Source organism: Aethalodelphis obliquidens, unplaced genomic scaffold, assembly GCF_003676395.1.
Source record: "Aethalodelphis obliquidens isolate GAN/ISIS:26980383/991018 unplaced genomic scaffold, ASM367639v1 scaffold113, whole genome shotgun sequence".
In the NCBI taxonomy this organism is placed as follows: Eukaryota; Metazoa; Chordata; class Mammalia; order Artiodactyla; family Delphinidae; genus Aethalodelphis; species Aethalodelphis obliquidens.
In genome coordinates, this window is record NW_020838057.1 from 1058680 (window position 1) to 1071963 (window position 13284).

General features: G+C 39.6%; 1 protein-coding gene across 1 annotated transcript; it reads right to left on the bottom strand.

Moving 5' to 3' along the window:
- Positions 1-6799: 6799 nt before the first annotated feature.
- Positions 6800-10909, bottom strand: LOC113615267 (zinc finger protein 211-like). The gene is made up of 2 exons (XM_027097500.1): positions 10860-10909; positions 6800-8979 (listed from the first exon to the last, which is right to left on the bottom strand). The coding sequence occupies exon 2, from the start codon at positions 8855-8857 to the stop codon at positions 7676-7678; it is 1182 nt and encodes a 393-aa protein (XP_026953301.1). The 5' UTR covers positions 8858-8979; positions 10860-10909; the 3' UTR covers positions 6800-7675.
- Between the last annotated feature and the right edge of the window lie 2375 nt (positions 10910-13284).

Genomic DNA, 13284 nt, shown 5'->3' on the forward strand with positions numbered 1-13284 from the left:
CGTACAAATAGTTCAGTAGACACAGGTTTCCATTTCTCTTATAGTTATACTTAGGAAGAAGTGGATGATTAACTTCATTAACTGCCAGTGTTTCCAAATTTATTTTTACTATTTTGCATTCCTACCAGCAATGTGTGAGAGTTCCACTTTTCTTCACATCTTCAACACCTAGATATTTTCAGTCTTTTAATGTTACCATTAAAATGAGTGTGCAGTGGGACCTCACTGTGGTTTTCATTCATATTTCCTTAAATAATAATACTGAATATTTTCATGTGCTTACTTATGATTCATATATCATATTTAGTGAAATGTGTTCAGATGTTTTGCCTATTCTTTTAGTAGTGTTGTTTACCTTATTACATGTTCTGTATACCTGCCTTTTGTCAGATATAGGTTTTTAAAATATTTTTTCTTAGGCCATAGATAGATTTTTTTCCATTTCCTTATCAGTACCTTTTGAACTGTAAGAAATTTAAATTTTATTAAAGTCTAGTTTATCATATTTTTCTTTTATGGTTTGTGTTTTTTTCCTATGTAAGAAATCTTGGCCTAAAGCAAGAACAAAGAGCATTCTTCCTGTTATATTTGAGATGGTATATATTTCTATCTCTTATATTAAGGTTTATGGCCCATTTTGAGTTCACTTGTGAATATTTTGAGGGAAGGGTTGAGGTTCTTTACTTTTATGCGTGAGGATATCACAGTTTTTCAGAATAATTTGTTGAAAATATTATCCTTTCATTTTTAATTTGGCAACTTTGTTGAAAATAAATTAATTATATGCATGTGGCTCTATTTCTGGACTCTTCCATTGCTCCATTGTCTATCCTTTCACCAATACCACATGGTCTCATTACTATAGCTTCATAGTGTTTTTTTTTTTTTCATAGTAAGTTTTGAAATCAGGTCTTTAAAGTCCAAATTTGTTCTATTTAAGAAAATAGAAAGTGCTTTGACTATTATAAGCCTTTTGCATTTCCATATATATTTTGTTATTTTTTTAAAGAGAACATATTATTGTCTTCATAATAAAAAAGATGAAGCTTGGAACTGGATTGCTTGGCCTTGTATATTCTTTTCTCAATTCACATGTGAAGCAAGGAGTGTGGGCTAGTAGCTAAGTGCTTGGACTCTAGAGACACACTGTTTTTCTAATTCGTCTGAGCTGTGCCATTTACCAACTGGCTGACCTTGGTCATGTCCATTCTCCTCAGTACTCAGGATTCACATCTGTAAATGTGGGAAAATGGGACATTGAACTGTACAGCTACGCAGTGCAATGAAGACCCCAACCAGGTGTGAAAGTGAAGAAAAATTCCCTACAAAGAGAAAAGCATGTATTAACACCCCAAGGTTAGTGAGAGCTTGGCTTGTTGGTATAGAGAGTGAAAGACTGCAGGGCTGGAGCGGGAGACTTGTAGGTAGTGAGATGAGCGGGGTAAGGGCTGCTGCATGTATTTTGGAGTCTATGATGAGAAATTTGGGTTGTATTCTTACTACTCTGGGAAGTTGTGGGGATTTAGCAAGACAAGACACATGATCTGTTGTTTTGTTTTTTTCAATGTCTTATTCCGAAATAACTGTATATTCACAAGAAGTTGCAGATATAGTACAGAGTATCTTTCACTTAGTTTCCTCTGTGGTAGCAACTTATGTAACCTTAATATCAAAACAAGGAATTTGACATTGGTTAAATCCTCGTATCTTTTTCACAGTTCACCGTTTTTACGTGTGTGTGTGTAGTTCTATGCAGTTTTTTTGTTTTGTTTTGTTTTTTTATTTGTTTGTTTTGCGCTACGCGGGCCTCCCGCTGTAGTGGCCTCTCCCGTTGCAGAGCAGAGGCTGCGGATGCACCAGCTCAGTGGCCATGGCTCACGGGCCCAGCCGCTCCGCGGCATGTGGGATCTTCCCGGACCAGGGCACGAACCCGCGTCCCCTGCATCGGCAGGTGGACTCTCAACCACTGCACCACCAGGGAAGCCCCTATGCAGTTTTATCATATGTAGAATCACGTAGGCACAACCACAATCAAGATACAGAATTTTTTTGGCAGGAGGCCAAAAGGTTATATGTGGCCCCCAAATGCAGATACTACAAGTCACATAAAGAGAGGGAAGTCTGATATGGAGGAGGATATGCCTGCAGAAGTGAGAAGTATTTAGGGAAATAAAACCAATAGACCTTGAGGGCTAAAATCTTGAAAACAGCATTTGACATGAGCAACCAAGAATTAATATATTGCCAACAGGAATTTTGGTCAGGACCTTATAGTGACCATCCTGAATGGCTGGAGTATATATTTTTTTAAATTAAAAAACCACTGGACCGCCAGGGAAGTCCCTAGAGTTTGTATTTTAAAGGGAAGGCCAGGGAAAGTTGCCCTTTAATACATAAGCAAGAGTAGCCCTTAGGCACACTGGATGAAGATAAGAAATCCAGTGGGGTGGCATGAAGCTGAAATGTGTGGGGCAGTAGCCCATCTGTTCTCTGTAAGAACAACAATGAATGTATGCCTTGCACAATTGTCTAGCAAATCCCCTCACGAGGGGATGTCATCAATGTAGCGCCATACTTGGGTGTGTGGGGACCGCTGGATCCAATTAATTTCTTGTGAGTTGAGGTTGTATGTGATGGCTGAACCGTTGCGGTATCCCATGGGCAAATAAGTAAAGGTGTATAGTACTGAGTTCCTATGTAGGCAAAGGAGAGGCTGTTAAAATAGGCACTGGCTAGAATACATGTAAGAGCAAAGTATTGGCCTGTGAAGATTGAATGGCACATTCATTTGAATTATGTGAGGTATAGGGGCCTCAATGGATGGGATCAATGTAGCTGTAATCCACCATGAGATGCCATTCCTCCTAGGACAATTAACATCTATGGTGGTGTCTCAGATCTAAACAAAATTGGTTACTTCTCACTTTAAGTTAATGAACCTGATCTGTATGTCAAAGATATTCTTTTGATATGTCTTCAACATGATTTCTGGTCATTTTATTTTCTCATTTAATGTGAGAAAGATTAATTCCTTTTTTTGTCTATTAATTCCTTTTTTTATTTCGTGTTTAAATTTACTTGGAAAAGTTCGTGTAAATACACGAGGATAAATTTAACACACGCACTTTCCTCCCCACCTGTATATGTATGAAACGAATCAATTATGGTTAGGATACTTTCCGTAACATTTGGATTTGCTTACATACAGTAGCATCTGTTCTCACTCTCCCGATATGACCTCCTGACTGTTTGATTCATTCCTATAGTGCTCTTTTAGCCCCTGCCAGATGCCTGTATACAGCTGCACGATTGTAGCTCGTGAGATATGCCCTTCAAGATCCTGCCCCAGAACTGTGGACAATAGGCAACTATTTTCTTCCCAAAACATTAGTGCTAATTATATTTATTATTACAGTATGCACCAAATATGGACAATTGGTATGTGACAAAGACAAAAAGATAGACAGAGAGAAAGAGTCTTCAACAAATCCTAGTTTATATGCACTGGATAACTTTAGAAATTAGGACCTAAAATCTGCTCCTCTGTTAAATATGGGTGATAATATTGAGAATGTCTAGAGCTAATAGCACTTTAAATTATAACTGTGCTTCCTCTGATTGTTCTAAAATGTACTGAAATTCCCCAGTCACTTTACAGAACCCCAATTATTATGAATTATGTTGGATTACTTATGGCTTTTCTGTCAACAAGAACAAAGACACAAAATACTAGAGGATTCATACTGAAAACAGTATGGTTTTGACTCCAAAATAAAATGCTGGAAAACTGCATCTCAACTTTTAATTTATACGTTTTTTTTTTTTGGCCATACTGAGTAGCATGCGGGATCTTAGTTCACAGACCAGGGATAGAACCCACACCCCCTGAAGCGGAAGTGTGGAGCCCTAACCACTGGACCACCAGAGAATTCCCTAATATGCATTCCTCCTGATCCTTTGTGAGAAAAACATTTTCAAAGTTTGGGGGTTTTTTTCCCTCAAGAACTGCCTGTACTTGAAATATCTTGCCTGCTCTACTTTTGTTTCTTGCATAATTGAAGTAGTGAATTGAATAATTTAACTGAATAAGTGCCATTATTATATCAATAGACTGTCTTTTGTTTCCAATGAAAATTTTGGTTTCAGGGTATAAGAATGTATCAAAACATCAAAATGTACACCTTAAATACATGCAGTTTATATGTTCCGTCAATTATACCTTCATGAAACAAATATTCAAAACCTGTCACTTCCTAATAATTTTATTATGTTTTATTATCATCTGTGTCCTACAGGTTATTGTAGCTACTGGAATAGTATGGCGGAGTTAGAATGATGGACCTCTGACAACTTTTCCCAACTCCATGTTCAGTGACATCATGTTGGCAGTTTGAAATTGGCCATGGTGGGAGTATTTATATCAGGGAAATTGGAAAACACTACAAACCAGGACTTAACTGTATTATTGAAAGCCTAGACTTAAGAATATAGGAACAATGCAGATTAAAATTGTAAGTATATGGTGTATGTGGTAATTACATTGTACAGAATGCACAAAAATTGAGGAACAAAAATGAGCGTATTACTTGTTAATGAAAAGGGAAATAGTCACAACATAAAAAAGTAAAATAAGCATAAGATATAAACAGATATTTTACCAAGAAGGTAAACAGATGGCAAATAAACACATGAAAAAAATGCTCAACACCATGAATCCTTAGGGAGATGTAACTAAAACTACTGCTTCCTTACTAAAAGTGTAAATTCAAAAGACTGACAATACCAAGAATTGGTAAGAATGTGGAAGCATTTTACATAAACCTGGTGGGTATACAAAAGCAAACCATAATTTTAGGTCACCATTTGGCAGTTTTGTAAGTTAAACACTCACGTATTCTATGACTCAGGCATTATACTTTGAGTTACTAACACAAGACAAGTGAAAATACATACATACACATAGAATTACACACAAATGTTCTAGCACCTTTACTCACAATAGCCAAAACTGGAAGTAACCCAAATTCTCTTAACCAGACAAATGAATAAACAAATGGTATAAGTATAGAAAAGATACTACTCAGCAATAAAAAGAATGAACTACTATGGATCATTGAAGAATCTGAAAATAATTATGAACCATGAACGAAACCAGAAAAAAAAAAAGTAAACATTTTATGAATAAAACCATATAAAATTCTAGAAAATACAAAATAATCTATTATAAATAAAGGTAAATAAATGATGGCTTGGGGGCCTGGGGAGAAGGGCCTGAGTTAAACTGGGGGTGAGAGACATGTTCATTATTGTGATTATGATGAGGTTTCATGGGTTTATATGTATGTAAAATTTAAATTGTATACTTCAAATAGATACAGTATATTGCATGTTGACTATACCTGAATAAAAATTTACAAAATGGTTCAAAAGAAAAATATAGATATCCCACTCTTTTCAGAAAATCAGGCCTGGCAATCCTATATTGCCTCTCTTTCTAATGACCTTGGAGGAGCAGCCTTGCCTTAGTGGTAGCAAATACTGATGAGTAATAGATTCCTTCCCACCTGAGTTAAGAGGAAGTTGGCTGGTCATAGAGCCACACTGTGGACTAAGGCAGCAGTCCCCAACCATTTTGGCACCAGGGACAGGTTTTGTGGAAGACAATTTTTCAGCAGACAGGGGAGGGGATTTGGGCGGTGAGGTGGGGTGTGTGATGGTTCAGGAGGTAACGTGAGCAATGGGGAGCAGCAGATGAAGCTTCACTCACTCGCCCACCACTCAGCTCCTGCTGTGCAGCCCGCTTCCTAGTAGGCCGAGGATCGGTGCCGGTCCGAGGCCAGTGGGTTGGGGACCCTGGACCAAGGGATCTCCTTTCGCTCTATGCTTGTTTCTTTGTGTAGCAATGGCCTTTAGCTGAACATCCAAGAGAGGCTATAGGAATCCAGAAAACCAATAGCTTATTTTCTTTCACAATGACCTCAGCTAAAAAAGATACACTTGCCTGGAGGTTCTGAGAATTTCTGGGCATCTGTGCCCACTGATATTGCACAGTCACAGTCAATTTGTTGATACAATTTTAGAAGGGGCACACTCCATCTACTCCACTGCACTCTCCTCCACTCCAGGGTTTCTTTACCAAGATGGTTCCCCCTGGCCCTAGTCTCACAGTGGCATTATCTAGTGAACTCTGGGGATCATGGCATGTGGTTCTTTTGCAGGATAACTGCTGAGCATTATATGATATTTACTGTGAATAAGAAAAACAATTTGTGTTGTTATCAGAAGCACTGGAGGCTGTCATAACTTCCTGGCTCCTCAGGGTGTTTTCTGAGCCCACAAAAAACCCTGATACCCAGTCCACAAATTAGGACTCTGAAACCCTGCAGTCTTTCCTAGGAGACCCTGGGTAACAATGTACATTAGGCCAAAACCAGAAAGAGAGCTATATTCTTTCTTTATTTTTTTTGCAGTACACGGGCCTCTCACCGCTGCGGCCTCTCCCGTTGCAGAGCACAGGCTCTAGATGCGCAGGCTCAGCGGCCAAGGCTCACAGGCCCAGCCGCTCCACGGCATGTGGGATCCCCCCGGACCGGGGCACGAACCCACGTCCCCTGCATTGGCAAGCGAACTCCCAACCACTGCGTCACCAGGGAAGCCCGAGAGCTATATTCTTAATCATACTGACATGTGAGGCACACAAAGCATGGGACCTCCATGAGAGCTGTGCAGTCCTTAATGCTGGTAGAGCCCAGTTGTTTTCAGATCACCTCACACAGTGAATAGAACCCCAAGACCAAAGGTGGCTTAAACATTAATGCCTTTATTATTAAAAAATGCAGAGCAATAGGAGGCATGCAGTTCCCAGCTTTGTGACTCGGAGGCTGGGAAAATCCAAGAGAAGTGTCACCAGAAACTAACGTGTCCCTGAATATGCAGTGCTCCCTGACAAGTCACCAATAGAACTCAGACAGGGTCCACTGGGCCCAGACTAGGTCGGGTCCAGGCCCTACTTTGGAAATGAGAAGGGAATGAGGACCCCATAAGAGCTAATACTACTCATTGCTTCCCCCGCAAATGGGGATGGGACAGAGGTCAGCTTCCCTGAGTATGTTGGGAGGTAACTTTTGCACACTGTGGACCTCCCAGGTGATAGAGATGAAATGAATTCTCCCATAGATGGCACTGACATAAAGCTGGCAAGGGTCCTGGGCAGGCAAGAAATTATAACACAGTTCCTTAAACATTATCACATACCTGGGACTTTAGGGAAATCTTCCCACTGCAGACTTTCAGATATATGGGCTTTAATTCAGGCAGATGGCTCCCTCCCAACTTCTCTCCTCCAGTGTAATTATACTAGAACTGTACATCCCAGCATATCTACGGCTTTTCACTAGTCTGAAGGCTCTGGTATTGAATGAGATCAGATTAGCAGCTAACAGATTACCTGCATTCACTGCACTCGTAAGACACCTTCCACTGTGAACTCTCTAATGTTGAATGAGGCTGGAACTTTGGCTAAAGGATTTTCCAGTCTCCACACTCACAAGGCCTTTCTCCAGTGTGAATTCTCAGATAAATGGCAGTTGGGGCATGTTCAACAGCCATTTATGGCATGTTCAACGAAGTTAGATTTGCAGCTAAAAGATTTTCCACATTCTTTTCACTGATGAGGTCATTCTCCAGTGTGAACTCTCTGGTGGTAAATGAGACTAAACTTTCGGCTAAAAGATTTCCCACATTCATGGCATTCATAAGGCCTTTCTCCAGTATGAATTCTCTGATGTTGAATGAGGATGGATCTTTGACTAAAGGATTTTCCACACTCTCCACAATCATAAGGCCTTTCTCCAGTGTGAACTCTCAGGTGGTTAATGAGGTTAGATTTGCAGCTAAAGGATTTTCCACATTCCTGACACTCATAAGGCTTTTCTCCAGTGTGAACTCTCAGGTGGATAATGAGGTTAGATTTGCAGCTAAATGATTTTCCACACTCCTGACACTCATAAGGCCTTTCTCCTGTGTGGACTTTCCGATGTGAACTGAGGCTGGAGCTTTGCTTAAATGATTTCCCACACTTACTGCACTCATAAGGTCTTTCTCCAGTATGAAGTCTCCTGTGGTGAATGAGAGTGGAGCTTCGGCTAAAGGATTTTCCACATTCATCACACTGATGAAGCCGTTCTCCAGGGTGACCTCTCTGATGCTGAATGAGGTTGGATCTTTGACTAAAAGATTTTCCATATTCCCTGTATTCATAAAGTTTTTCTCCAGTGTGAGCTTTCCTATGGCTATTGAGGCTGTAGCTTTGGGTAAAGGACTTCCCACATTCATGGCATTTATAAGGCCTTTCTCCAGTGTGGACTTTCTGGTGCTCAATGAGGTTCCATCTTCGGGTACAGGCTTTTCCACATTTGCTGCAATTATAAAGCCCTTCTCTAGTGTGGACTCCTTGGTCCTCAACAAGTGTGTCTATGCAGCTAAAGGCTTTCCTGCCTTCTCCCCAGTTGTGAGGCATTTTTCCACTCTGAAAGACAGCCTCACACTCATTATTGTTGTTTGGGTTCTCTTCAGTGTGAGTGACTGGTTGATGGAAAAATCTCGTGCTGGCTAAGAAGTCTTTCCCTATCTCCCTACAGGAAAAGGATTTCCCTGACACATAGGTTGTGTGGCTCTTTATAAACAAGGCTCTGTCCACAGAACTTCTGATGTGTATCTCTCCAATGTGCTGCCCCTGATTCTGTTGAAGGTTGGCAGAGAAATAGAATCGATTCCCACAAGTGTATGGTTTCTGCCCAAGATGTGTTCCCTGGTGATCAGGCAAGTGCAAAGTATCTCCCAAGACTGGGCCACACATCTCAAAGGGCTGGGCCTTCTGGGGAGATGAACCTGCCTTGAGAGTCCTGATCTGTGACACTCCATCTACAGAAATGCTCTGTTGAGAAGGTGCTTCCTTATCTTCTACTCCATGCCAACAGCCTGAAAGTAAAGAAGTGATGATGAAGTACATGTTAACCTTATTGAGAGGGGGCAAAATCATCACAAATGTAAATTGACACATCAAAGAATCAGTCCATGAAACTGTTTTCAGGAAAAGGAAGTTGGGGTCAGCTTGAGGAAACAACTGCTGTGCCCTACTGGGTCCCTAAGGTCACAGGATGGTGCAGGCCTCACTAGGCATAGGACATGAGTAAAGGGTGTGGCCCAGGAGAAAGGCATGTTCTACAACTTATTCTTCTGTCAACAGCTTTTCTTTTTTTGGCCGTGCCATGCAGCATGCAGGATGTTAGTTCCCCAACCAGGGATCAAACCCGTGACCACTACAGTGGAAGCGTGGAGTCTTAGTCACTGCACTGCCAGGGAAGTCCTGTCAATGGCTTTTAGCAGGATTATATCTGCTGATGACATGTGATGCTGTTCAGAAGTCTTGTTCAGGCCCAAAAATATCTGACTGAAAAAAGGTAACAGGTGTTTAAGGATTATTAGACACGTGCACTCTTTAGGACACTACAAAATGGTAAAGCACTGAGGAGGAAAGAGTGTGAGGAATCAGTGAGGTAAACAGTCCAGAGAGGTGGGGAATAGTCTCAGCTGGAGTCAGAATACAAATGACTAGTATTAGACATGACAAGTCAGCAAAGTGTTAAGAATAGAGAAGGAAAGATGGAGGTGAAGTGTGGCCACTGGTGATGGCATCACCAAAACAAAATTAAAACAGGACAGGTTCTTGATATGATTGATATGAACCAAGCCCTGAAGTCATGTCTTCCCCCAACTGCCATTTATCGGGGTCAGGCCCCATCTGGGCCCATCTTGTGGAGAATGGGATCATATCCATCCTGGGAAGCACAGAGGACTCTTCCTCTAACCCCAGCTGAGCTACTGCATGAGAGATGGATGATACAAATCCTAAGGGAAGGACAGGAGAAGTCAGTAGCCAATACTGTCCCAGACAACTCAGACACAACAGATCACAGGAAAGATATTTCAAATATTACAAGAAGTACCCATGGGCACAGCTAAAGGGAAGGTGGCAGAGTAGTAAAACCAGGTATTTTCCCACCTGGACAGAAACTACAATGGTAGAATCAATCTGATGTAACTACTTTGCAATGCAAAATTGCTTTAATTTAGGTCAACTGCAGCTGTTACTATTACCCTGATATAAAAAAAACAGGCAAAGACACTAAAAGAAACCTACAGGGCAATATATTTGATGATTATTGGTGCAAAATTAATCAACAAAATACTAGCAAACTGTATTCAGCAGCATAGTAAAAAGATTATACACCATAAACACCTGGGGTTTATTTCTAGAATGCCAGGATGGTTCAACATACAAAATTAATCAGGTAATATGTCATTTTAACAGTAAGAAAAAAACTTATTATCACCTCAATGTACAAAAACCATCTGACAAAATTTATCACCCTTTTATGATGAAAATACTCAACAAATTATATATAGAAGGAAACTAGCTTAACATAATGGAAGCAAAAAAATTAAAACACACAGCAAACATTAAACTCAATGGTAAAAGACTGAAAACTATTCCTCCAAGACCACTAACAAGAAAAGAATGCCAGCTTTCACCACTACCATTCAACACAGTATTAGAAATTCTAGACAGAGCAATTAGGCAAGAAAGACAAATAGGCATCCAAAAGAGAAAGGAAGAAGTAAAACTCACTACAGCTCATGACATCTTAAAGATTCCACCATAAAACTGTTAGAATAATTGAAGTTTGCAAAGGAAGAAGATATAAATACAAAATGAAAAAAATCAGTTATATTTCGATACATTAACAATGAACAATCTGAACGGGGAACTAAGAAAACAATTCCACATATAAAAGTACCTGTCAAGGGACTTCCCTGGTGGTGCAGTGGTTAAGAATTCACCTCCCAATGCAGGGGACGTGGGTTGAATCCCTGGTCAGGGAACTAGATCCCATGTGCATGCTGCAACTAAGAGTTCGCATGCCACATCTAAGGAGCCCACCAGCCACAACTAAGATTTGGCACAACCAAAAAAAAAAAAAAAAAGTACGTGTCAAAAGTATAAAATAATTAGAAATAAACTTAACCAAGGAAGTAAGATTTGTACAGTAAAAAGTACAAAACACAGCTAAAAAAAATTACAGACAATAAATGGAAAGATTTCTATACTCATAGGCTGGAAGACTTAACACTGTGAAGATGTCAATACTCTCCAAGCCATCTACATATTCAATGCAATTCCTATCAAAATTCCCATGATGTTTTCTGCAGTAATAGAAAAATTCATCCTAAAATTTATATGGAATCAGGCTGGAAGACTTAACACTGTGAAGATGGCAATACTCTCCAAGCCATCTACATATTCAATGCAATTCCTATCAAAATTCCCATGATGTTTTCTGCAGTAATAGAAAAATTCATCCTAAAATTCATATGCAATCTCAAGGGACACCAAATTGCCAAAACAATATTGAAAAAGAACAACAAGGTGGAAGAGTCACAATTCTAAATTTCAAATATTACTGAAAACCTACAGTAATCAAAACAGTGTGATACTGGAATCAAGGCAGACATATAGACCAATGGGATAGAATAAAGAGCTCAGAAATAAACTCTCGCATATGCAGTCAAATGATTTTCAACAAGGAGGCCAAGAACATTCAATGGGGAAGGACAGACATTTTAACACATGATGCTGGGAAAACTGAATATACACATGCATAAGAAGGAGGTTGGATGGATACCGGGTACATAAATTAACTAAAAATGCATCAAAGATCTTAAGAGCTACAACTATAAAACTCTTTAAGAAAACATAGTGGAAAAGCTTCATGACACCACATTTGGCAATGATTCCTTGGATACGACAAATTCACAAGGAACGAAAGAAATACAAACTGGATTTTATCAAAATGAAAACCTTTAGTTCATTAAAGGATAGTATGAACATAATAAATGGCAACTCATAGAATAGGAGAAAATATCTGCAAATCACCTATCAGATGAAGGGTTAACATTCAGAATATATAGAGAATTCCTAAAACTCAAGAACAAAAAATCCAAGCAACTTGATTCAAAAATTGGCAAAAGACTTGAACAGACATTTCTCCAAAGAAGATATACAAATGGGCAATAAGTGCATGAAAAGATGCTCAACATCACTAGGCTGTCAGGGAAATGCAAATCAAAATACAATGAGATACCACTTCACATTACTTAGGATGGTTATTACTCAAAAAAAACAGAAAAGAAGTGTAGGCAAGCATGGGAGAAATTGGAACCTTTGTGAAGCTGCTATGGAAAACAGTATGGTGATTCTTCAAAAAATTTAAAAAAGAATTATCATAAAATGCAGCAATTCTGATTCTGGGTATATACTCAAAAAGAACTGAAGCAGGGACACTAAAAGATATCTGCACACCCATGTTCATAACATCATAATTCACAAGAGCCAAAGGCAAAATCACCCAACTGTCTACCGATAGAATAATGGGTAAACAAAACGTGGTATATACAATGTTATTCAGTCATAAAAAGGAAGCAAACATACTACAACATAGATGAACCTTTAAGATACTATGCTAAGTAAAGTAGGCCGGACATCAAAGGAGAACTACTGTCTGATTCCACACACATTGGATACTCATAATAGGAAAATTCATATTTACAGAAAGTAGAATGGTGGTTATCAGTAGATGAGGGAAGTTACTGATTAAGGGGAACAGAGTTTGTCTGAAGATGAAAAAGTTCTGTGGATGCATGACTGATGGTTGCACATGTCCTAAATGCCACTTAGAAATGTAAATATTTTGTTTTGTATATTTTGCCACAACTAAAATAAAGTAAAGAGACTTCCCTGGTGGTCCAGTGGTAAAGAATCCGCCTTACAATGCAGGGGACATGGGTTGGATCCCTGGTTCGGAAACTCAAATCCCACATGCTGCGGGGCAACTAAGCCCGTGCATCTCAACTACAGAGCCCACACGCTCTGGAGTCCACCCGCCACAACTGCAGAGCCCACGTGCTCTGGAGCCCGGGTGCCACAACTAGAGAGAGAAAATCTGCAAGCCACAACTAGAGAGAAGCCCACGTGCCACAACGAAGAGCCCGTGCACTGCAACGAAGATCCCGCATGACACAACAAAGACCAGGTGTAGCCAAAAAAAAAATACAAGATAAATAAATTAATTAATTAAATATTTAAAAAAAGAAAAACAAATATAAACCTTTAAAAAATAAAGTAAAACGAACTTAAGGAAAGGACCTCTCAAGATCATCTGTGTA

What these genes read in the sequence shown, in the direction of transcription:
- LOC113615267 (XM_027097500.1), bottom strand. Translation starts at nt 8,857, where the DNA reads ATGTGTGGCCCAGTCTTGGGAGATACTTTGCACTTGCCTGATCACCAG.